General features: G+C 40.7%; 2 protein-coding genes across 2 annotated transcripts; both read right to left on the reverse strand.

Moving 5' to 3' along the window:
• Positions 1 to 6,041: 6,041 nt before the first annotated feature.
• On the reverse strand, positions 6,042 to 21,392 carry LOC106582287 (D-ribitol-5-phosphate cytidylyltransferase). The gene is made up of 8 exons (XM_045703523.2): positions 20,984 to 21,392; positions 20,214 to 20,463; positions 19,180 to 19,329; positions 11,969 to 12,073; positions 11,591 to 11,636; positions 10,782 to 10,879; positions 7,195 to 7,270; positions 6,042 to 7,023 (listed from the first exon to the last, which is right to left on the reverse strand). The coding sequence occupies exons 2-8, from the start codon at positions 20,406 to 20,408 to the stop codon at positions 7,001 to 7,003; spliced, it is 693 nt and encodes a 230-aa protein (XP_045559479.2). The 5' UTR covers positions 20,409 to 20,463; positions 20,984 to 21,392; the 3' UTR covers positions 6,042 to 7,000.
• Positions 21,393 to 23,699: 2,307 nt separating this feature from the next.
• On the reverse strand, positions 23,700 to 26,122 carry LOC106582291 (sclerostin domain-containing protein 1). The gene is made up of 2 exons (XM_014165226.3): positions 25,813 to 26,122; positions 23,700 to 24,732 (listed from the first exon to the last, which is right to left on the reverse strand). The coding sequence occupies exons 1-2, from the start codon at positions 26,018 to 26,020 to the stop codon at positions 24,284 to 24,286; spliced, it is 657 nt and encodes a 218-aa protein (XP_014020701.1). The 5' UTR covers positions 26,021 to 26,122; the 3' UTR covers positions 23,700 to 24,283.
• Between the last annotated feature and the right edge of the window lie 1,373 nt (positions 26,123 to 27,495).

Genomic DNA, 27,495 nt, shown 5'->3' on the forward strand with positions numbered 1-27,495 from the left:
TTCTCCAGTCTGATTGTTTTTTACTGTTCAATTCAACTTCAACCTAAAATAATTTTGTGTATTTCCATCAATTTCTGCATTTCCTACACTCATTTCAGATAATTTCCACACTGCCACGATATGGGCAAAATGACTAGGCTGTATTTTTAACCAAATGTTGCAATTGCGATTTAGATCAAAACACTTGGGTGAACTTTTGGAATCATGGAAATAGAATGCTTATTCTAATTCTATAGTTAGAATATAAATAATGGTGGGCACTTTGAATACAGTGTTGTTTGACATGACAACGAATGAAAATACCACGGAAGAGTTATTGTGACAGGGTAAGAACCAAAGTGATGTTCAGTGTTTCCTAGGGGACCCTATAATCTTTGGCTATATTAAATCTTTATTCATGTAGCCAACATATTTATGCTTAGCCTATTCCTCTTTGATTTAGAAGATACTGTTGCACAAACAACATGCTGATTTAGGCCTCCACCAGCACTGGTATCAGGCTGTATTAGCTAGCTACGTTTGCTCTGACTCAGTACTTTTATTAGCTAGTTAGCTAGCCACCTAACTAGCGATTAGCATTAGTGGCTAACACGATTTAGCTTAACTTGCTAAGAAAATACAAACTAGTTGTTTGCAGATGTAAGAAACACAAACTTATATTGTAATTATAGAACGCTTGTGGATTTATATTAAGATCAAAGTGGAAACAACATCATTGTCAGCAACATTGTTGCATGTGCGGCATTGACCATGCAGACTGAACGAAAGTGTCTCGTGGTCAAGCAACAACAAATGCGCTCCTTGTGTGACTGGGTGGGACCAGGTCTGTGTGGAATGCAGCATGGAGAGTGAGAGAGTGGAGGGATGACTCAAGTAAACTATACAAATGGACGTTACACACGGCGTATCATATTTAACAAACCAAACATTCAAATACCGTTATAAAAATCCAAACCTTGATGAGAGCTTTGCACACTCTTGGCATTCTCTCAACCAGCTTCATGAGGTAGTCACCTGGAATGCATTTCAATTAACAGGTGTGCCTTCTTAAAAGTTCATTTGTGGAATGTCTTTCCTTGTTAATGCATATGAGACCAAGTCCATATTGGCAAGAACAGCTCAAATAAGCAAAGAGAAACGATAGTCCATCATTACTTTAAGACATGAAGGTCAGTCAATATGGAAAAATTCAAGAACTTTGAAAGTTTCTTAAAGTGCAGTCGCAAAAACCATTAAGCGCTATGATGAAACTGGCTCTCATGAGGACCGCCACAGGAAAGGAAGACCCAGAGTTACTTCTGCTGCAGAGAATAAGTTCATTAGAGTTAACTGCACCTCAGAAATTGCAGCCCAAATAAATGCTTCACAGAGTTCAAGTAACATACACATTTCAACATCAACTGTTCAGAGCAGACTGTGTGAATCAGGTCTTTGTGGTGAAATTGCTGCAAAGAAATCACTACTAAAGGACACCAATAAGAAGAAGAGACTTGCTTGGGCCAAGAAACACGAGCAATGGACATTAGACTGGTGGAAATTTGTCCTTTGGTCTGGAGTCCAATTTGAGATTTTTGGTTCGATGTGGGTGAACGGATGATCTTCGCACGTGTATTTTCCACCGTAAAGCATGGAGAATGTGGCGTTATGGTGTGGGGGTGCTTTGCTGGGGACGCTGTCTGTGATTTATTTAGAATTCAAGGCACACTTAACCAGCATGGCTACCACAGCATTCTGCAGTGATACGATATCTCATCTTGTTTGGGCTTAGTGGGACTATCATTTGTTTTTCAACAGGACAATGACCCAACACACCTCCAGGCTGTGTAAGGGCTATTTTACCAAGAAGGAGAGTGACGGAGTGCTGCATCAGATGAACCGACCTCAACCAAATTGAGATGGTTTGGGATGAGTCGGACCGCAGAGTGAAGGAAGTGCTCAGCATGTGAGAACTCCTTCAAGACTGTTGGAAAAGCATTCCAGGTGAAACTGGTTGAGAGAATGCCAAGAGTGTGCAAAGCTAAGGGTGGCTATTTGAATAATCTCAAATATAAAAAATATTTTGATTTGTTTAACACTTTTTTTGGTTACTACATGATTCCATATGTGTTATTTCATAGTTTTGATGTCTTCACTATTATTCTACAATGTAGAAAATAACCCTTGAATGAGTAGGAGTTCTAAACCTTTTGACCGGTAGTGTATATCATTAGTAAGATAATGTGTTTCATTCCAGTCAGTGAAGGTTTAAAATAACAAATCTCCTCACATTAAATTAGATTCTTGGGTGACATTTCACCCCAGGTTCTCCACAGTGGAATTATTGCAGCAATCCCATAGAATGGCCAAATGTCTTGGCATATGAGGAAATGATACATGACAAAATCTATACTTACAGATGTCAAAGGGGAAATCAGACAAGTCTCCAACAATAAGAACAACTGTTTTCAATATGATATTTGAGACTGTATTTTCCAGAGTGGGTTTACTGATCCTTATCGAGTTCTTACAACAAGAATCCCTCTACATGACTAAGTAAAGAATTCCATCTCTAAACAACATGGAAATTCTACCATACCAAAAACAATATTGCTATTTAACATTTCGTTTGGAGAGAAAAACACACAACAAAACAATCACTGACTTTCAATTTTTGTTATAATTACAGTGTCAATGTGTGTCAGTGAGTGCTTGGCTAACATAGTCATAGGTCGATGCATTTCAATTTGTTTTCACACAATGGTAACCTAAGGTTTGCTCTTTGCACTATGTCATGTACAGTATAGGAACTCTACATGCAATCTTGGTTAGGTTTCCCAGTCACGGAGTTACAATGTTTGATTGAACAGGGCCTTAAGTATCTTTGGGATATTGTATTAAATTACAATTCATTAAATACTGTCCAGCCATTTGGGTGATATGAAAATGAAATAACACAGATGCAATGAGTTTAAGTTGTGGATGTGCATTAACATGGATATATTTGTACATATCTGGAGGCCAGGAGGACTGAAATAGGGAGTTTTGACAAGTATGAATAAGCCCATCTGGGAAGAATTATCCTCATTATAACAGAAAACCTATCACAGTGATTTATGCAAGGTCTTAGTCGGCTATTCCACTATCTGATAAGGATAAGCATTTTCTCATAAAACTGGAACAGGAATGACTAATTAAGCACATCACTCTCCATAGGTCAGTCACTCTGGCATGCTGGGAATTGCGGACCAAAGACCCAACATCCGATAGCACAATCAAACTCACATGTGAAGTAGGTGCACCACACGCTTCCCCGTAAAGAATACAGAGCACCTTGTTTTAATTAGATGACACGTTGACGTTAAAGAATGACTGCCGCATGTTGTCGACACTCCAGAAAATGGAAAGCCATCTTCACTCCATTACTCAGGTTCAATTCCTCCTAGCTAATGCTGACGAGGCTAAAATCAAAAGAGATGGTTGAAACCTCTCTCGATCTGCCCCGAACAGTGCGGTACTGCCATTGGTTTGTGATGTGTTATTGCTGCCAAGAAATTGAAGCTGTCATTTGTCCAAATAGCTCAATGTATCACAAACACAAAGCTCACTGGCATGTATATCAATTGTTGCACAAACAATATTACAACCATTATATATATATATATTATTTTTTGGGGGGGGGGGGGGGGGGGGGCTTTTCTATTGGGAGAACATCTGGCTTTTCTATATCCTTTCCAGCTATTGCGACCTACTGTTGTGGGTGAGCGCAACATAGCCACTAGCCAGCAGTAATCCAATCACTTCAGTAACACATATCCCGCCATCTCTAATCCAGTGTTAGGAGGGTTTCACATTTATATAATCATGTAAATGCCGACAGAAACACATTTCACGTCAACCACATCAACCCTGACAACTGCAGTGAACTTTTGACAGACCAATGGGGAACCTCAAACACCATCCAGAGCAGAGCCTCCCCATGAGACACAGCTGAGGTATGTATGCGGTAGGGCAAACACTTGAACCAATGTGTGTGTAAGTGTAACATGGCTTTTTCACACTTGGAGGACATCTTTATCCTCTGCATGTTTCTTTTATTAAAAACAAAACACAACATCCGTGTCTGGATGGAAAGGTTAAAAGGTTATATTCCACCCACACACACATGTAAGCACACGCGCGCACACACACACACACACAACATCTAACACAGACAGCACAATTATCCTCAAGACCAAATGCATGAGGAGACAAGACTCTGGAACAAGGACTTGCACAGTTCTCATTGTGTTTCGTTTGTTTTTTTGAAAAGTGCATTCCAGGGGGACTCTAAATCCAGGAGGACGTAAGACCAGGCATATATAAAGGGGCATACCTTTGAGTGATGAAGCTGGATGCCATAGACTAAAATATTTCCGAGCTTGGCTCCTGTGGCGAGCTCCATCATGGCCGCCGGCTCTCCTCCCATCGGCTCGCTGCGCGGACGAATCGTCCTCCGACACGTTCAAATACACCTATCAGAAGAAGCCCAGCCACACCCAGTCAGACATGCATCTCCTGCCAATAATGACAATCTCTTACAGAGACTTAGAGAATGATTATACCTTGGATCAATTAAAGCACATTGTTCAAACACTCGGAAGAGAGACGTGCTGCGACTGAACAAGCATGCTTATTTAAAGGTCCTCGTTTGGGAGGGAGGTTGGAGGAGTGTGTTGTAGTGTTCGGGGTAAACACACGTCGGATAGGACTCTGGGGGTAGTAATCCCTCTGGTTCAGGTGGAAAGGCCTCATGGTGTTTATTTAGATAGATGGGCCCACATTAAGACAGCATAAACCAGCACTGATGAGTCACTTAGTGTGTCATGCATGGGATGAGAAAGCATGTGAGTCTACGCTGCAGCTGCGGCCAAACGTCTATTTCTAATTGGGCTGTTGACTGATGCTCGACAGGGTGAATTCACTCCAATTATGTCTTCTTATACAGGATTTGTGTTGTAAGCTCAATGTCAAATGTGTTAATTAATCTGTTATAAACCTATTATACATCATTATATGACTATAAGTCAAGTATTTCTTGAATAAGTCAAGTAAGTCACTTGTCGTTTATCAACATCTGTTTCAATTCAAATAAGTGATATTATTGATTTGTTTTGCTGCTGTAGAAGGTGCCAGTTTGGCTTAAGTCTAGACGAGATCATTACCAGGCACATACTGAATCGATTACCACGCACTCTCTCTGTGAAACTCGATTATCTCCCACTCTGATTGCTAGGTCATTGTTTAACGCTACAGACTAAGCCGGGGTTTCCCAAACTCGGTCCTCTGGACCCCAAGAGGTGCACGTTTTGTTTTATTGCCCTAGCACAACACAGCTGATTCAAATAATCAACTAATCATCCGCTTTTGATCATTTGAATCAGCTGTTTAGTGTTAGGGTAAAAACCAAAATGTGCACCCCTTGGGTTCTCGAGAAGCGAGTTTGGGAAACGCTGGACTAAGTTGTCAAAAAAGAACAGCGTGTGCCATCTAATGCCACCTATATATCCCTCACTGTTGAGATTTTGCGTCCGCGCTTAAGACGGGGAAATTCTGAGATCGCTCTGTGAGCCAACTCTTGCTTTGAATTCAGGCTCCCACCTCGCTAAAACTCTGTTTGGAATTAAGCCTTCCCATGATGCTGATGTTAAATGTAGGACATCCTTAAGCTGCCATGAAATCAACTTAGGACCGTGGTAAATATTTTTTTAATAAGGTGCTGGATCTAGGGGGTCCTAGGGTTTTCTACCTGTGAAAGGAGCATCTGGTCCACAGTAAGAGCTGTGGGGAAACCTAAGACACAGATGCATTTACTCTGGTGTGGTGGAGAGCGTTGCACCCACCCTAATGCAGCCTGGAACCTAGCTCCACACCACCGGAGAGGAGCTGTGTGTGTGTGTGTGTGTGTGTGTGTGTGTGTGTGTGTGTGTGTGTGTGTGTGTGTGTGTGTGTGTGTGAGTGAGTACTTGCGTGCACAGAGGTTCACTGAAGACTTAACAAGGCCTTACAACACAAATCAAGGCAGGCGGTTTAATCAAGTTATCCTGTATGGCATTTGCAATGATTAAAACTGAGTTGTTTTGAAGACGTAAAGACTCACTTAGAGAAAAAACAGAATGCAACTTCCCCAAGCCCACTGCACCTTTTTCCCCTCACTTTGTTTTGGCAGTTGTGCTGTTGCCGGGGTGAAAAGGTAAAATCACAAAAAGTCAACAGGACCTTCATACCGTAAATATTTATTTTTGGGTTCCAACTAGATCAATTCGCAGGGGGGTTCTACTTGAGCTGTCATGAGTTAATGTTGCTCTGTGGTTGATATTAACATCTGAACCGAGCCAAACGGTAAGTGAAAGGAGTGAAGTGCTCTCAAGGGGGGGATGTAGGGTTCCTAAACAGCAACATCTTTTCGTCGGAGGGACCAGAGGTAGACTGCAAAGTGAACATTTTACAAGCGGAAAAAGGTTGGCTGGCCATGTAGTACATGTACCTGGAGGAAACTAGAGCCTAGCCGGGCCAGACGTGTGCTTTAGAAAACACCCAACACAAGTTCATTCACAGTGTGGGAAACCTGACTGAGACATGATAACGTCCACTAAGTCCACTAAGCACAGACAACACCCATATACACAATGTTCTCTGTTAACTCTGCTAACTCACCTTGTTCTGAATGTGTGTGATTGATACTGGGATACCCAAACATCAGAGGGTTCCATGGCCTTCGCAAGCTTACAGTCCATCCTTAAAGCAACAGGGCCAACTCACGTCAAGCAAAGTGAACAGTAAGGTGCAAAGAGCCCCAAGCATAGAGAACTGAAGAGTCTAATTTCCAGTGCCAGAACAAGAGTGTTGGTAAGGCAACTGGGAATTCATATGAGGCTCTATTCACACATTTATCCCCATGTGAACTCAACGCACCCAAATAATGACAACTGGATGCAGGAGTGCTCAGTCTGCCTCCTCCAACGCACTCAGCGTTTCTCCAACTTCAGACAAGCAAGAACTGTTCACCTACAGGATACAAATTAAAAGCAATTGTCAGAAAAGAGTGGAGTATTGTTGAGTTGGCTATCTGAACAGCAAAAAAAATAAACATATTGGCAATAACATAAACAATTTTCATAGTGTTGAAACAGGCTTACTTATATTCTGTTTTCCTAAACTCCTGAAGTGTGAACTTACAGAAACTTGAATAAAGTTCCACTCTTGACAGAGATTTGGCATTGTCTCCTATCAAGTCTGAGATCACATCCACCTCCTTGAAGAAAGATACAAAGAAACATTTCACAGAAATACTTTATTAAAATGTGAAATAAACCAAATGATGATGTTAGTTAATGCTGTTCAATTATATTGGAATGCAGGGGAGCTCAACTACAGTCCAAGAGGGTTTTCCATGCAGGTATTCATTTCTCCCTGGCACTTAATCAATTCATTTCAACCGCAGAGTCTCAGTCCACACACCTGGTTACCCAATAATAAATTAGTCCCTGATTAAACCAGCATACATTACGTAGCTCCAGGACTGGAGTTGAACACCATTGATCTTAAGCTAAATTCTCTCCATGGCTGGATTGCTCATTAGAACAAATGAAAGAGACAGGGAAGTACTGCTGGGCTCTCTTTGTCTCTCTGAGCTGGCAGAATGATAAAGCGTACAAAGAAGCCTGGGGACAGAATTGTGGATGAGCCAAGTTAAATTACATTACACTGTAAATCGAATCAAAATTCAGTACAGTCCAAAATAGTAAAAGCATTTTTGTTCACTGTAATTGTAACCACATTTTAACTGAGTATCTTTCAACGAATTTAGCCCTTGAATACAAATGGAATTAAGCTGTACAACATGCTACAGTCAAGTGTGTTCATTTCATGTTCATCTCTTCTGTTTCCCCAGTAATTCTTCCCTGGTCCTGTCTAACATTTCATACACAAGAGGAAATAAACACAGAAACAAACATCCACGCTCTGTGTTTGTCACTGACTGGGACTTGTACGATTTTAACCGTTTAGAATAACAACGACAATTAGAAATATGAAATGGTTACGGGAAACATGTGGAGGGTTATTTGATCCAGAAAGATAAGTTGCTTGTGGGTTCTGAGGGAAAAGTATCAGTCAGAAATGTAGATTTGCGAGATTACATTTTCTGACATGATTTAAACAAGGTTAGTTGGGCATGAAATTCTGAAATGGGATGTTTGTTCAAGAAGTCTGTCTGGGAGAGCCAAGGAGACAGGAGGTCAAGGACCAACTACAGGACACACCAGAGTCCGTGACCGAAGGCAGAAATCAAGTTCCAGTCTGCCAGAGGAAAAAAGAGAACTGCCCCAAACTATGGGTAGTGTTTCAATTCAGAAAGTGGTAAGATGTTACCGCATTGTTTCCTATTAAAGACCATAGAAATACCAAGTCCCAGCTTAAAGCAGGCTATAAAATAAAGCGTTACCTATTACTTTTTCAAGCTATGAGTTGCTTGTTTGAAATGCTGAGAAACTCAGACAAAGAGAAAGGATAGACATGATTTGAATATAGTGCTCAAAGTGTAGTTCAGTGAGCTTTGTCCCGGCCTAGCTCTAGCTGTTCCTCTATCTGGCTGTGTCCATGACTAAATATCTAGTAGGTCAAGGTTAATATTTTTGAAAAAGGAGGGATATAATTCACGTGTTCCAAGATTGTACTTAGTCTTGACTGAATATGAAATACTACTTTATGCCAAGCTCAAAATGTTAAAGATAAGGAGGGGTTGGAGGTGTTCTCCCTTCATCAGATCCTCCCTTCCTATCATGACACTAATGGCTGTCAGATTGGGCTCCGACACAAATTGACTCAGAGCCTAAATTAAAAACAAAAAAACATGCAAATGTTTCAGTTGCAGCTCTACTGTAATATTAGAATTATGTTTTTGTGGCAAAATTTCAATTCCTTTGTCTCAAGACACTGAAATAAATGTGGCACTAATAGGTTTACTTATTAAATAAAGGACAATACTGTTAAAGGACAAGTGATCTGGGGTTATTGTGGCAACTAAAAAATAAATAAAACCCCCCCCAAAAAATATTTGACCAACATTATGTACAGAACAAGAAATAAAAGTGCTAACAAGAACATTGTTTATAATATATGTCACGGTTGTCGTTGGTAATGGAGGACCAAAACGCAGCAGGTATGTGTATACTCATCTTCTTTATTATAAGGAAAGAAGGCAAATCCAAAATAAACACGTATACAAAAAGAAACACACCGACAATAAACAGTCCTGTAAGGCTTGACGCTATACACGGAACAATCTCCCACAAACACACAGACAAACACACCCAACTAATATTGGACTTCCAATCAAAGGCAACACCACACAGCTGCCTTCAATTGGAAGTCCACAACCAATTAACTCTACATAGAAACAGACTACCTAGACTAAACATAGAATACATGAATCTCAAACAGTGCCCAAAAAAACCCGGAATAATAAATCAAATGCCCTTACTACAAAAACACCACCAGGAACCACATAAACCAAATACCCTCTGCCACGTCCTGACCAAACTACAATGACAATTAACCCTTATACTGGCCAGGACGTGACAATATATTGCATATTAATACAACTTAATGTTTATTATGTATCTTCCACTATGATTATGGGATCACGTCCATATTCATCCTTCTATGAGAATCCCCTAATCATATTCTCCCCACAATAACACACATGCTGCCAAATCCTCCACCTGCACACACACCACACTGTGTGCTCGCCTCCAAGCTCCAGCTCAGCTCAGGCTCTACCTCCCTTATCCCCTGTATTAAAGTCATTAATGGCACTGATCACAACGCTAACTCCTCCGTTTCCTCGCCTTTCATCTCCCTCGAACCCCCTGGGAAGGATGTATCTGGTCCCAGACGCGTGCACCGCAACACGACCCCACCGGGCACCCGAGTGCAAGGAACCATGGTTCCAATCAGAGCCAAAGCCTTAGGTTCCTAGGATCCCATACGTCTCAGGGGTCTGCCTAGCACCACGACAGCTAGATCCGCTGCCTGTGTGACGCGTACTGCCTGATGAAGGGCTTGGCACTGCTTCACAGGAGGATGAGCTGTCGGTGTGTCTGTGCTCTCCCTGTATCACCAAAACACTTCATCCGCCATGCATTTCCCCCCTCTGCTGTCAACTACCGAGGGAGGATGTATATACTTTTCGATATGCGCAGGAAGGAAGAGACTCTCGACGGCAATGTGGGGACGGTATGGTAAGAGGCCGGGGGCGTCTGTTATATAATTCATGAGAATGGAGAAGTGCAATGTGATTTGTGGGGACGATATGGCAACCTGTGAGCCCTTCACCATGACTGAGAATGAACGGGAGATATGTCATACGGGGACGGTATGGGGACACTGGTTGCCCTTCAACATGATGGGCGAAGGGCAGTAGTGAAGAGTCATCGCTGAACACTCAATTAATCAGATAATTCCCATGGCATGAACTATATGACTGCCATCTGCTTTCCGTCATGCCGGGGAGGTGGAGAGGTGGAGAGGCAGAGGGGGGATGGAGGGAGGAGGGTTTGGAAGCCTTCAGACAAGCTCCATTATAGGTCTAACAGCAGATGGCAAGTCTAACCGGGGCCCACCCAAGTGGAGCTCACATGGTCTGGGAGGGGGGGTGGGGGGTGGGGGGGGGTTGAAGGGGTGGAAGAAACATCAATGTGATGATCGAATGTAAAATCTCACAAACATTGTAATTGTAATCATCATCATAATCATCACCATACCATGTCCAAAGCGCTCATGCTCCTCTGCAGAGCGTTGGCCAGCTCTGTAGCCTGTGCAGACCCACCTGTGACAACACAGGCCGACTGGGAGAAAGTCTCTGAAAAAGAAAGTGTACTTTGACCACTTTTGCTGCAAATCTCCATTACTTAGCAATGCTAATCATCTTTAAACATAGCGAGAATTCATTGAAATCAGCAGCACTCGGAATTCAACTTGATTTACGTGGGAAAGTGATGTGCCAAAGACACACGCACACACATGAATGAATATGTATTCTTGCATATGCTCCCAACACACACGAACAATGAATTCATTCACACACAAAGCTCTCGTGGTATAATTACTATGCTCAATATGTCATAATCCAGTTGGACGGCCCAGGTGCATACAGAGGTAAAGAGTAGGACTGATGACTTTATGAATATTTCCCTGACTGTGTAGAGAACATGATGGCTCTACCCTGCCCTGACTTGTATAGATGGCATTCACATCACAGACTGCAAACACTCTCCCTTACTTTCTGACAAACTTAAAAACAAGACTTCGTAGAATATCTTGCTGGGAGGGCAATAAAAGACTATTCTATTTCTCATCTACACTCTATTCCATTCTAAACGGGCATTGTCTCACACAGGACAAAACACCTTTACGTCACTTACATGGTATAGAAAATAGTGCTAACGTACATTAGGTCTATAAAGTACGTGGTTTTACTGTCGAGATAAACAACGATCATGGAAATATTGCACTTAAAAACAGTACAATGTTAAAGTTGTGTATAAAAATGTATACAGATACACAGTCATACCTTTGACAATGGACTCTGCTGCAGCCAAATCTCCTTTGTAGGTCACCTACAGTAGAAATAAACTTAGTTTAACAACATGTTAGCATCAAACCTGTTCTAAAAAGCATTGTTAATTTTAGTGCAAATATATTTAGATTCATAGGCCTTTAGCCCATTACTGGCTTATTTCAATGCTATCAAAACCATTTAAAAAAAAGTTTACTTTCAGTCATCATATCAAGTAGTATTAAATACAATACACAACGTATAAATTCAGATATGTACTTATCCCTGTATAACAAACTAGTAATAAGAATACAGCTAGAGCTACGACAATTGCCTAATTTAGGCTTAAAGGCATTGTCCCAAACTGAGTTCCAGTGTCCCAGGCTTGCTCACCTTCCACAGGGTTGGCAGGCCCTCGATGAGCTTGACATTGGTGCCACAGTACTGCAGAGCCAGATGAAGGCACTCGGTGCCAAACTCAAAGTCCGACTCGCTGCACTATGAGGACAGGACACAAGAGACGTGGTATTGTTGATGATGCATAACAAACTGAGTTAGTTCCTATTTCATAAACAGAGTTGAGAAAGTCTTCTAGGGACAAACAAAAGAGGATAGCTCACAAATTCACATCGACCATAGTTACATCTAAACAGATTTTTCACCTAGTCGGCTCAGGGATTCTAACCAGCGACCTTTCAGTTATTGGCCCAACGCTGTTAACCACTAGGCTACCTGCCACCCCAAATCAGAGGAAAGTTGAGTTCATAACCCTTTGGTCCAGTGCAGTGAGAACACATTGGAATCAGATTGCCGTCGCTGTAGATCGCATTGCATTGAAAAAGTGACATAAGCGATGAGCTCATGGCTTTTAAGATACTGTGTGTAAACTCATGCTACCTGAGATAATATGCGGGCAATATTTTATCAGAGTTATAAAAGAGAGGGCCTTTTTCTCAGGACCCTGGAACTGAAGGAGAAATATGACTGCGTCCTGTGGTAATTGAACCTGTAGAATTTTCTCCCAGTACAAAGGCGTGCACTGGGGACAGGATAGCGTGTCTCCCCTTTGTCTTTTCAGCCCAGAGTTCTGCCAGCCTCAATGCATGTCAAACTACAAATGTGAGGCTCACGCAGATATTTTAGAATATGTCCTACAGTGCTAACTTGACAGACACCTTACACTTCCCCAACTTCGATGGACACAAGCGGAGAGGGGGTGGGGCACTCCCCATCGCGCCAGAGTCCCTCGTTCTCACAAATACACTTACATCACATCAAATTTGTCTTAATTGTCAGTGAAATGCTACTTGACTGGCCTTGACACTTCACTTCACTTGCATAGTAAATGTGCTCTCATTTTCAGAGTCAAAGCCAAAACCAACAGGGCTTCCTGGTAATCTAAAATTCGTATGTGCCAGGAACCAAAATAACTGCAGACAAATGGGGCTCCAATTGGACCCATACTTCGGCTCTTAGTCAGGGCTTCCTACGTCCTTCAAAACACTGGTATCTGCATCACCATCTAAATCGACCCAAGGTTCAAATAGCAGAGCTCTGAAGTATCTGGGATGGTTGAAAAATAAATATGGTGAATTTTTGCAGTGACGGATTTGTGATAGACAGAAAATTTTACAATGTAAAAGTTATACGCCTACATGGCTCAGTTGGTAGAGCATGGTGTTTGCAATGCCAGCATGGTGTGTGCAATGCCAGGGTTGTGGGTTCGATTCCCATGGGGGGCCAGTACAAAAAAAAATGCACGAAATGAAATGTATGCATTCACTACTGTAAGTCGCTCTGGATAAGAGCATCTGCTAAATGACTAAAATGTAAATGTATAAGAATCCACACATTTATGATTTTGGTCAAAGGGGCGATTCCTCACAAATCTAGAAGAAAAAATGATTTGGGAGATTTTCCCAACATTTAATCCATAGAAGGGTCCAATGGAGGAAGGATTATTGACATATTTTACATTTGTATCTTAAAGCCCAATTGAGAAATAATGAACTGAAGTTGGAACCTTTGTGACATTATGGCCTTACCCAGGCCTCCTTTAAGACTTTATAATGTTTCATCGGTAGGTGCTACAAAGAAAAATGTGTTTCATATGAAGCTTTGCCACTTGCTCTGTAATATGAGTAACATTTTGATTTCAATAATGATTTTCTTTCATTAATGTATGAATATTTAAAAATAGAAACATGAATATTGAAAACATACCCTTTTTGATTTGGCAAATGTTTCAATATATTGTTGAACATAGTATACTCTACAGGCATATCAAAGTTCCAAAGTGGGATCTCTGCTAGTTTTAATGTTATGGACAATTTTATACAGAGAATGTAACCAATCACAGCCCTCCTTTTACTTGTATCATTGCACATCCTGCAAATCACCAGCAGAGGGCAACTGTTTTGAATCGATTTTCACAATCACTGTTTGTAATGCTTACAAATTGGATCATAACTCTAACAGTAGAAGAGATCCCACTCTGGAACTTTGAAATGCCCAAAGAGTATATTATGTTCAACAATATATTGAAAAATGTAGCAAATCAAAACATTTTCAGTGTTGGGGGTAATGCGTTACAAAAGTACCGCATTACAGTAATGTATTACTTGTATCAGTAATGGAATAATATAACAAGTTACTGTGTTCAAATATTGTAATACTATTAGTTACTTTTTCAAGTAACGCATCCGATACTGGCAAATTGGGCCACCTTGATTGGCAAAGCTGGACACTTAATTATTTATTGTAAAGAAGGATAATTGAGAGTGTACATGAATAATATATATTTGTGATAAATTAAATGTATTAAAAACACTTTAGGTATTTTTGTGGAACATTAATAATTAATGATCTACATGAAATAATCTGCAATGTCAAAGTGGAAAAAAAATCTAACATTTGTAAAAGGAAATATGAAAAATAAAACACTAATATATCTTGATTAAATAAGTACTCAACCCCATGAGTCAATACGTTAGAATCCCCTTTGGCATCGATTACAGCTGTGAGTTTTTTTGCCTAAGTCTCGAAGAGCTTTCAACACCTGGGTTGTGCAACTTTTGCCCATTATTCTTATCAAAATTCTTCAAGCTCTGTCAAATTGGTTGATGATCATTGCTAGACAACCATTTTCAAGTCTTGCCATTTATTTTCAAGCAGATTTAAAACGACCACTCAAGAACATTTACTGTCTTCTTGACTCCAGTGTAGATTTGGCCTTGTGTTTTAGGTTAGTGTCCTGCTGAAAGGTGAATTTATCTCCCGGTGTCTGGTGGAAAGTATACTGAACAAGGTTTTCCTCCAGGATTTTGCCTGTGCTTAGCTCCATTACGTATTTATTTTATCCTGAAAAACTCCCCAGTCCTTAAAGATTACAAGCATACCCATAACATGATGCAGCCACCACTATGCTTGGAAATATAGAAAGTGGTACTCAGTAATATGTTGTTTTGGATTTTCCCCAAACATAACACTTTGTATTCAGGACAAAAAGTGATTTGCTTTGCCACATTAAATTTAGTACCTTGTTTTAAACATGATGCATGTTTTGGAATATTTTTTATTCTGTACAGGCTTCCTCATTTTCACTCTGTCAATTAGGTTAGTATTGTGGAGTAATTACAATTATTATTATTTTATATGTATTTTTTAACCTTTATTTAACTAAGAAAGTCAGTTAAAAACAAATTCTTATTTACAATGACTACCTACCAAAAGGCGAAAGGCCTCCTGTGGGGATGGGGGCTGGGATAAAAAAAGGACAAAACACACATCACAACAAGAAAAGATACCACAACACTACATAAAGAGAGACCTAAGACAACAACATAGCATGGCAGCAACACATGACAACACAGCATGGTAGCAACACCACATGACAACAACATGGTAGAAGCACAACATGGTAGCAGTACAAAACAGGGTACATACAATATTGGGTACAGACAACAGCACAAAGGCAAGAGGGTAGAGACAACAATACATCACGCAAAGTAGCCACAACTGTCAGTAAGCGTGTCCATGACTGAGTCTTTGAATGAAGAGATGGAGAATGTTGTTGATCCATCCTCAGTTTTCTCCTATCACAACCATTAAACTATGTAACTGTTTTAAAGTCACCACTGGCCTCATGTTGAAATCCCCGAGCAGTTTCCTTCCTCTCCGGCAACTGAGCTAAACATTTTGTTTTTGAGCTAGGAAGGACGCCTGTATCTGTGTCGTGACTGGGCGTATTGATACACCCTCCAAAGCGTAAGTTAATAACTTCACCATGCTCAGAGGGATATTCAATGTCCGCTTTTTATAATAAAATTACCCATCTTCCAATAGGTGCCCTTCTTTGCAAGGCATTGGAAAACCTCTGTGGTCTTTGAGGTTGAATCTGTGTTTGAAATTCACTGCTAGACTGAGGGACCGTACAGAAAATTGTTAAACACTATTATTGCACACAGAGTGAGTCCATGTATTATTCACATTTTTACTTATGAACTTATTTAGGCTTGCCATGACAAAGGGGTTGAATACTTATTGAAAAGACATTTCAGCTTTTTATTTTCTATTTATTTGTAAACAATTCAAAAAACAGTATTCCACTTTGACAATATGAGGTATTGCCTTGGCCAGTGACACAATTTTTTTTTAAAAGGGTCAAGGGGTGTGAACACTTTCTGAAGGAACTGTTCTTGTAAGGTTATGAACATAGATAGCTAGGGTTTTTAATGTTGGTGAGGTCATATCTTTCCAAGTAAAATGAAGCTATGCTAGCTTTCGCTAGCAAGCTAGCCGATAGCAGATTTAAGGAAAATGAAATGGAACATTTGATCCTATTAAGAAAATGGATATCTGTTAAGGAAACATGTATTTCAAAATGGTATTTCTCCATTGAAATGACCTAGGGGAGTGTCAGTTTGAAAGTAACTGGGTCTCCCAGTTTGACAGTAGGCAATTGGCAGCAGCATACCACCCTGAATCCCACTGCTGGCTTGCCTCTGAAGCTACGCAGGGTTGGTCCTGGTTGGTCCCTGGATGGGAGACCAGATTATGCTGGAAGCTCTGTTGGAGGGCCAGTACAAGGCACTCTTTACACTGGTCTAAAAAAAATATCCCAATGCCCCAGGGCAGTGATTGGGGACATTGCCCTGTGTAGGGTGCCGTCTTTTGGATGGGACGTTAAACAGGTGTCCTGACTCTCTGTGGTCACTAAAGATCCCATGGCACTCATCGTAAGAGTAGGGGTGTTAACCCTCGGCATCCTGGCTAAATTTCCAATCTGGACCTCGTCATGGCCACCTAAACATCCCCGGCTTCCAATTGGCTCATTCATACCCTGTAACTATTCCCCAGGTTGTTGCTATAAATGACAATGTGTTCTCAGTCAACTTACCTGATAAAATAATTGTTGTAAAAATAATGGGACACTGCCAAAATTGTAATATTTTAAAATGGTGAGAGTACTGTAGTACAAAAACCACTTACAGTCATTCTCAATTACATCCCATTACAAAATATGTTGCATTGAGACAGTGAATATCCTTCCTTCATGTTTTATAACCTTAACATTATTTACCTCAGAACACTGTAATTTTACTTACCATTATGCCTCTGTTATTCCACGGGATGCCACACCCACAATGATGATGTCATACCCATTGAACCCATTGTTTATCATCAAATGCTTCCTCACTAACACATAGGTATTGATTGTTGATTATGGTATTGCACATATTTAAAGATATCTATTACAAAGCTTAAGAGTCCCACTTTTCTCTGTGTCCCATTTAACCAATACTCACCCTATATGGAATTGTTCCACAAATATGTGTGAAAGAGACATTTATACTCATTACGATAAAACATACATATTTAATATGTTCTAATACAATTTCCATATAAACAATCGAAATCTGACAAACGCAATTCAAAAAAGTGCCTTTTATCAAAACGAAATTATGTCTTGATAAATCTAACACATCAAAGGAATATTGTCCAAAAACATTCTGGCAGCTTTACGAAAAGATTCATAGCCTACATATTAAAGCCATTAAATACCGGCTATCAAGTCACAACAAGGCCGACTTCAAACGCCGACCTCAAAATTCAAATAACCCGCGCATTTAACTGACCGCCGCGCAAATGCAAACTATGTCAAATAAATCCTACACATAATAATGCATTGAAATAAAAGGCATACAATCAAAGGGATTACTTATCATCAAAGACCTACAGTATTTAAGTCAAACGAAATCGACGAAACAACGCAAAAAGTACCAAAGGAAAATCTACACCTTCGATCATCTGACAGGCCTATAGCTTCGTGCTGAATGGATAGCGTAAAAAAAGCCAAATAAAGAGTAATATGTAATAGATTATATGTAATAGTGTTTTTCCATGTAACGAATCCAAACACACTGTTCATGTTTATATTTCTTAATTTTCATTAATTATTGTTAGAAAATTGTTATTGAAATCAAAATACTACAGTACAGAGCAAGAGGTAAAGCTTCATATGAATTATACTTAAAAAATGTCAAATATATGTCAACAAACCTTCCTCCAAAGGACCCTTCTGTGATTAAATGTTGTGAAAATCCCCAAAATCATGTTTTTTTTTGTTCTAGTTTTGTGAGATATCACCCAAAGGTGAAATTATTTCCATTATTATTTCGCAAGTATTCTTGGATGTTCAAATCTTCTCACATGTAAATAAAAAAAAAATCACAGACGGTTAGACCTGTAGTAACCATGTTACTTCAATGTTATTTTTACGTTACCTTTACCAAGCCAAGAGGTCTTTTCTGTTGTTCGACAGAGTGATACGCTGCACAGTGCCAAAGTATATTAATGTGTCATTTCTTTCCCAGAAATAACCATGCCATAGTGAAAATGATGGCACCCACACCACAAACTCTTCAGCTTGAAACCCTGCAGGTTCGAGCACATCTGGTGAACAATAGACGACTGTAAAGACTTGGTGTGATGTATGAGAATCATAAAGTCTTTTGTCATCTAGTCGCATTGCTGGGATTAATTATTTCTTAAGCATAAATCTCTCTCAGACTGTCATTTTATGTGATTTAAGGGACCTTTTAAAGCAATTATTTGACATTGAGAGGGAAAATTCAAAACCTGCAGGACATGACCAGTGCTCGATTTGGAAAAAGGTTTTGCAGACATCCAAGGTTCTCTATTTCCCTGACCAGAAGTGGAGACAACTTCACAAAAACATTAATCTAAACGTGAGAACTAACTACTGTACAAGGCGTGGTTTGGACTTTGTTTCAAGATGCATCCTTGTTGGCATATTTCCATTTAAGAAAATCATTCAATAGTTTGTTGTTTTATCAGTCACATCTCTAATTCAAATGTGCACGGTAAACATAGTAATTTTCAGCCAGGTCAAACAGACTGACTGGTGCATTTACTTTCTGTTTAACTGAAACAAAATGTGAGTTATCGTGAGATCAGGCTGGGTTCACGGGGCTATGTATTTTTTACATAGCCCCAAACCCGGGCTACCAGTTTTTATTAACTGGACTTTGGGTAGACTACAAGTGATGTTTTGTGTACAAGAGCTGCCTAGAAGTACCTACCCTCTGATAAGCCTGGTAGATGACATCATAGATGAATCCCTGGGCCATCTCACTGGCTCTATACTTGGTTCTCTCCAGAGAATGGTCCAGGTAGCCCTCCAATGTGGTAGCAATCACTGTGGAAACCAGAGGTTGGATAGCCCCAGCAGCCTGCAAAATAATAAACGGAACAGAATATGTCATTCTTCCTTACTCTTTATGGCAAACACACATATCAATCCAAAATGTATCAAATGGTTCCGATGCTATTGTGTCTTGAGGCTTACCACAATTGTTCTAGCCATGGCTGGATAACAACAATAAATACTAGCTAAACAACAGCTTGTGCTCACAATGCTTTTTAAACAACATTCCTGAGATCCAATTTTCTTGTGACCATGACATGATTGAGGATGAAAATCCCCATTGTGCCAAGAACAAGTATGGTCAATGAGATAGTGGGGGCAAAATTACTTGCAAATGGAATGAAAGCAAACATGTGTTATGTGTGTTACACATGTTGTTAAAATCAAAATTAATCTCATGCTCTTCGGAGGAGACTGACATTTAATCATGATCGGGGATACTGGCAAGTTAATGAAGACCAGACTGCTGGCTTTGAGAGTCAGTCACACACACACCACACACACACACACACACACACACACACACACACACACACACACACACACACACACACACACACACACACACACACACACACACACACACACACACACACACACAGTAAATGTCAGCCCCAATGTCAAAGAGCTCCTGCTCTCACTTCTCACTTTTGTGACCAGCCTTCAAAAATATCATGTCACAGCTAGTAAAATGTAAATATGAATCGCCATCTAAACATATCGGTGTCTTCCTTAGCCACTAATATCAGCCAATGTGGTTTACATTTGTCCTGGCTTACAGTAGGTATACATGGCTACAGTTGAGAGCAATGAATCGCTCCGTCTGAGTTCCACTGACTGTGTCGCGGTGGAAGAGATGGAGGACTTTGAATATGTACAAACCCTTTGCTCTTTGGCAGCCATTGTTACCTTCAGGAGGAAGTCCTCTTCCACAAAGGGCCGCACTGCATCATGAATGACGACCACCTTTGGTTTGACGCGGGCCGTACCACCCTCTCCCTCACTGAGGGCCCGGACCCCATTGAATATAGATCTGTGGCGAGTAGATCCGCCATGTACCACTAGGACATTTCTGTGGTGGAAGCGGTGGATAATGTCCATCATCAAATCTAAGCTCTCCTTGGCAACCACTACAACGATGCTTTGGATCCATGGCACTCTGTCAAAGAAACAGTGTGTCTAGTCATAAGTCAACAGCTTTCGCACTGTGGTTAGAACATATCATTCTTGTTGAGTATATTTGTTTCATTACTTGTGTCATGACTTGTTATATTACCATACATAACACATTCGGGTGCAATTATTTGCATACATTATTTCAACAGAATTCCACTGAAATGGTCACATTGAAACAAAAATACATGGTAGTATCAAGAACAAGTAGGCTATTTTGGACGTTGTAGAAAGTTGTTGGAAGTTGTAGAAAGACTCAAAATTGTAATGTATGACCTGATGGATTCAGAAAAGATCTGTTGAATGGGATAATTTGAGACATTACAAAACCTCACATTTATTCAGCGATAACATAAAAGAGCTTGACACCCCAGTGAAATGGTTTGTTTACATGTGGCTACTGTCTTGTGCAGTGACAAGATTAAGGGGCAGGGCCATAAAACTACAGTATTACAAACGGGACAGATATGTTTTCGCATGCAAACATTCGACACTTCAAGTGTTACCTCTCGAAAGTTTGAATTGTGTAGCTTATCAGAGGTCTGTTGAGAAATGTGCAGAACTGTTTAGGTGTCAATAGCCCCGTTCTTTCTCCACTGCCACCGGCTGGAAGAACCACAGCTACCGGGAAATCGACACTGCAAAGTCCCGCAATGTGCTTGTCCAACCGGGCTTCGCATGTTGAGAAATGCCCTGGTTCAACAGGCCTGGCCAGTTACTGGTCATGTCGCCCGTTTCGTCTTGCATGCTTCAGGCCAATTGATTCATTTGAAGTTAAAACGGACTAACATTGATGTCACGAATATATCCTACCGGTATCCCCGTGTACCGTTTCATTCATTCCTTTATGGGCGTAGACGAGTGATTGATTCGATATGTATCCTGCTACACTGTAGCCACTGCGCTGCGCTTGTCAAGGAACCCCTTTCATGCCTTTTTATTTTGACTGCTTGATGCAATTGAGCATACATTTACATTTTAGTCATTTAGTAGATGCTCTTATCCAGAGCGATTTACAGGAGCAATTAGGGTTAAGTGTCTTGCTCAAGGGCACATTGACAGTTTTTTCACCTAGTCAGCTCAGGGTTTTGAATCAGCAACCTTTCAGTTACTGGCCCAACACTCTTAACTGCCAGGCTACCTGCCGCATATTTATTTATTCAAGCTTGCTTGATCTGGTGCAAATGTATAGCTAGTATGATATGATAATTGTATGTGTAGGCCTATACTATAATCGAGTTTTAATGACTCCAACCTAAGTGTATGTAAACTTCTGACTTCAACTGTAGGTGAACTACAGTTGAAGTCAGAAGTTTACATACACTTAGGTTGGAGTCATTAAAACTCGATTTCAACTACTCCACACATTTCTTGTTAACAAACTAGTTTTGGAAAGTCGGTTAGGACACAAGTAATTTTTCCAACAATTGTTTACAGATAGATTATTTCACTTATAATTCTCTGTATCACAATTCCAGTGGGACAGAAGTTTACATACACTAAGTTGACTGTGCATTTAAACAGCTTGGAAAATTCCAGAAAATTATGTCATGGCTTTAGAAGCTTCTGATAGGCTAATTGACATCATTTGAGTCAATTGGTGGTGTACCTGTGGATGTATTTCAAGGCCTACCTTCAAACTCAGTGCCTCTTTGCTTGACATCATGGGAAAATCTAAAGAAATCAGCCAAGACCTCAGAAAAAAATTGTTGCCCTCCACAAGTCTGGTTCATCCTTGGGAGAAATTTCCAAACGCCTGAAGATATCACGTTCATCTGTACAAACAATAGTACATAAGTATAAACACCATGGGACCATGCAGCTGTCAAACTGGTCAGGAAGGAGACATGTTCTGTCTCCAAGAGATGATCGTACTTTGGTGCGAAAAGTGCAAATCAATCTCAGAACAACAGCAAAGGACCTTGTGAAGATGCTGGAAGAAACAGGTACAAAAGTATCTATATCCACAGTAAAATGAGTCCCATATTGACATAACCTGAAAGGCCGCTCAGCAAGGAAGAAACCACTGCTCCAAATCCACCATAAAAAAAGCCAGACAACGGTTTGCAACTGCACATGGGGACAAAGATTGTACTTTTTGGAGAAATGTCCTCTGGTCTGAGGAAACAAAAATAGAACTGTTTGGCCATAATGACCATTGTTATGTTTGGAGGAAAAAGAGGGAGGCTTGCAAGCCGAAGACCACCTCCCAACCGTGACGCATGGGGTGGCAGCATCATGTTGTGGGGGTGCTTTGCTGCAGGAGGGACTGGTGCACTTCACAAAATAGATGGCATCATGAGGAGGACAATTATGTGGATATATTGAAGCAACATCTCAAGACATCAGTCAGGAAGTTAAAGCTTGGTCGCAAATGGGTCTTCCAAATGGACAATGACCCCAAGCATACTTCCAAAGTCGTGGCAAAATGGCTTAAGGACAACAAAGTCAAGGTATTGGAGTGGCCATCACAAAGCCCTGACCTCAATCCTATAGAAAATGTGTGGGCCGAACTGAAAAAGCATGTGCGAGCAAGGAGGCCTACAAACCTGAGTCAGTTACACCAGCTCTGTCAGGAGGAATGGGCCAAAATTCACCCAACTTATTGTGGGAAGCTTGTGGAAGGCTACCCAAAATATTTGACCCAAGTTAAACAATTTAAAGGCAATGCTACCAAATACTAATTGAGTGTATGTAAACTTCTGACCCATTGGGAATGTGGTGAAAGAAATAAAAGCTGAAATAAATCATTCTCTCAACTATTATTCTGACATTTCACATTCTTAAAATAAAGTGGTTATCCTAACTGACCTAAGACAGGGAATTTTTACTAGGATAAAATGTCAGGAATTGTGAAAAACTCAGTTTAAATGTATTTGGCTGAGGTGTATGTAAACTTCCGACTTCAACTGTACATGCTTCAACATTGAAATGCCATCTAGTGTTCCATAGAACAATTTGGGGTAGGCCTACATATTTGTAGGTGGTCGACATGCGCTGCCACCCAAGATATGTTTAAAACTAAATTACTATGTGTAAGTAGCCTGCCACAGGACATGGATTTACATCAATGAAACAAGAACTTGAAAATGGCCCCAGGACATAAAATAATTGCAGGGGGAACATCAATAAAGTATGCAAAAAATTATACTGGGTAATAGTCTATTTTAAAAGTGGTAAATTAGGTCTCAAAAGTAAGAATCAACATACAATAAGGAGAGATTTGTGTTAACATTTTTTATTTATTCAACTGAAAGCATGAGAAATTACAGATTTTTGCAAAATATGTGTGATGCATATTAAAAAGGTTTATCAAATGAATAGCAATACAACATATATATTACATCATATACATCTTATAGAAATCGTTTATACATATGTTATCATACTTCAGAGGACATGTGATATCATATTATATATGTACACATATTTACATTGTGTTGTGTATTTGTGGTGCTTTTGTGTTGGGAATCCCTTTTCATGCAGAGCTTATTTTATTTCATTATATTGGCTGTAAAACTGTTTGTATAATGGAGTTAAGAGCAGGTTTACATTGTCATACAAGAACTTAAATGATGCGAGTTATCTTAAAGTTCCAGACAGTTCTATTGGTCATGATGACCCCATTTAGGTTCATTTCATCTTATTAGATAATGACTCAATGGTGCCCATTGGTCCTCAGATGTAGCAAGCAACCAATGCCATTCGCTTTTACAAAGTCACTTTGTTGTCCTCCTCACAACAAGCCAGTCCCAATAAAGAGATCATCCAAGACCACAGTCACTGAGGCATTCTGCAGTCCTGCCTTAGGGCTCTGCTTCATGCCAATTCTCGTTTAGCTTAATCTTCCCTAGCCTCCTTTTGGCTTTGGCTTTGTGTTTGTGGAGAAGCTGGGGCCGAGACAAGGCAGGCTCCTCAAACTTCATATGGCTCGACTCGTTGTGTTGCCGGGAGTACCTCTTACACTTGCATGAGGTGACCACGGTGATTTTGTACGTTCTTGTACTGCCGTCCTGGCACTGCAGCTGGATGCGTTGGGTGCGCGTCTTGTCGTTGACGCAGCGCCAGTCTTGACTGTTCCTCCGGCTCCAGAACTTTCTGCCGTAGCTGCCGCCGATCCAGTTGGGAAGCATCTGAGCGGGGAGGCACTCGCCAGCACATACTAGCTCCTTTATGGGGTTGATGCTTGTGCATTGGCCATCAGAGATGTACTTGGTGGACCTCAGCTCTCTACAGCCAACTTGGGTTCTCTGGTCTGTTAAAGAGAGAATCAGAAAAACGATGAGAATCAAACCACTTTTAAGATTAAAAATGTCCTTTTGTGACCACAAATTATTTGGTTTCACTTTGAATCCTACTGCAGGTAACATAAAGGGTTTTCGATCAGAAAACCTTACAAGCACAGCCATCTATTTGGTTCATTTGTAGGTTTTTGGCACAGACAGTAAACCTATACCGGTTACTGGCTTGTAGAGAGGAAATGGTGCATTGCTCTTGCATGAGAGGAAGGGCTTTAGTGTTCTGAGCTATGTCAATGAAGCTGGCTTTCTTATAGGATTATCAGCGGGCAACTGGTAGGACTATCAGCACTGTTCTGCTCCAGGCTACAGTTCCTCACTCACCCTGTAATCCAAGCCAGGGCCCCATTCACAGACTGCCATACACCTCTGTGACAATGTGCCCCCTTCTCTATGACAGAGTTTGATGAATGAAGAGAGGAGAGGCTCCCTTTCTCTCCTTCATGCTCGGGGTCCTGAGAGAGCTCAAGTCAAACAGCGCCACAATCACAGACTTCCTGTGTATAGGAACACACCTCTATTCAGTGGCGCTGACACAAGATCACTCCCCAAACACTAGCCTGGCTGCCCTGGGTGACTCATCTCTGCTGCCCTGCTTGGACGCCTGCCAGGAGTGTGTGTGTGTGTGTGTGTGTGTGTGTGTGTGTGTGTATATATATATATATATATATATGTGTGTGTTTGTGTGTATTGAAGATCATTGTGCCAAGCTTTGCCTGGTCTCACTCAGTGGGGGCATCTGATACTGTCTCTGGAGAGTGTCACTACTTAGCTACTCACCAGAGCTGATCATATGTCATTTTAGCAGTAACATTTTCAAATTAAGAATGTAGTATATTACATTTCAAATATAATTTAGAGAACACCATCTCAACAACCTAATTGTAGAAGCCTCTATAAACCTGCTTGCGCTGGAAAAAAATATGTCTATGCACTTGTCTTGAAATAAAAACAATTATTTAAAAAAAGAAGGAAAATAGTTAAAAACAAAGCACAATTTCTCAATGTTTTGAGAAAGAATACTGAACAATACTCACCAACTCTATCGTTCCCAGCAGTATTTCCCGCGCCTCTCCCGCCGTTTCTTGCCCGATTTAAAGAGACATTGCTCCGGGCATCCTGCACAGGAGTACCCACGTGCGAGTATAGGATCTCCGTAGCATCATTCTTGAACGCCTGGCAACTCCTCACAAGAATACAAAACAAGAATACAAGGTGGCACGACTTGCATGCGCTCAAGTGCATATTTGCTTCTGGGGATTTAGGGAATAAGCAGATCCCGTGTCAGGTAAATTGATTCTGTGCCTCTGATGTCTGCGGCAGAGATACTACGTTCTGAGCTTGTTTTATATAGGCCTGCCCGGGTCTTGTTTTGGCAACCGCTCAGGTGCACATCATGGGATCTCTTGACTGAAGGCTGGGCGTAACTGGATAACCACGCCCATTTGTGTGTGCGCTAGAGAGCCAGCGCGACTACAACATCTGGAGTGATCCTGTTCCCGTCTCTCCAATTGATGGGATTTGGTGCTATTGAGTCATTTTTGCTTCTTCAAATCGAAATCTATTCATCACATTTAATCTATTAAAAATAATAGAATAACCTCCACTTTTGGTCTCTGCAATGTGTTCTTCTTCTGTTAAATGTTATTTTTTTTAATATTCCCTCATTTAATCATCTTCCATGTTCTGACATGCAGTCTCACCTATTCTCTTAATTCAAAAATGAAAGCTGACACGGTCTGTGTAATTTGCTTTCGGTCTCTGTCATTCTCTTCCTCTCCTCTCAATCCCTTGTCATTTTTATACCTAATGATTGGAGTGCCTAGACTAACTGGAGTCTTTGTGTGTGCTACTCATGGCAAGGAGAGATATAATTACTTCCGTGGGAGCATTCACTTCTGCCTTGTCTTCCAGATTTGAAAAGAAGTGTCACACATAGACACTAATTGTTGCTCATGTGAATGAAATCTGATACACTTTTGTTCAGTGTCATTATCATATGAACCTTAAATATAGGGCCCTCCTTCCTCCTGTGTAGAATACCACAAAGCATTGAAAACAAAGCAGATGACTGTAACTTGTGATATAATATCTGCCTGAATACATGTAAAGGTGAAGCCATAATATATTGTTTATACTATTGTTGGTTTTGTAACTAACGGCTTTGTCTCTTTTTACTTTAATGCAAGGCATATTTCACTAAAAAGCTCTTTCACCTACCTCACTTCCGCCACTAAATAAAGACAATCAAACCATTTTATCCCAGAAGACTAGTAATACATGGATGGCTTTCCCGTCTACAGTCCTTTAGGTGATGGGGTGAATGATGCAGAAGTTCATACGATATACCACTGTCATGTTTCTCCCATCTAAAGGAGCAGAAAGCTGAGATAGCCCCTCTGTATGTGTCCAGACCATGGAGACGGTGACATGTAGGAGAAGATCAGGTGACAGAATCCTGTGGGAAGTAAAGGGACAGGTACACAATCCCACACACATTCCTGCACGCACAAATATGCACACACACACAGTGAGTTATTAACATATCGACAAGCAACATGACAGGAGTGTGTGTATTAGCAGGAAGGACCCTCATGTGGTAATGGGGGGGGGGGGGGGGGGGGGGGGACTAGAGAGGGACAAAAGAAATGCATAACATGGGAACAAAGCCAAGAGAAAAAGTTCATGGGTGAGTAGAATTCACTATGAATCCCCAAGGA

The sequence above is a fragment of the Salmo salar genome, chromosome 02, assembly GCF_965601325.2.
Source record: "Salmo salar chromosome 02, fSalSal1, whole genome shotgun sequence".
Classification (NCBI taxonomy): Eukaryota; Metazoa; Chordata; class Actinopteri; order Salmoniformes; family Salmonidae; genus Salmo; species Salmo salar.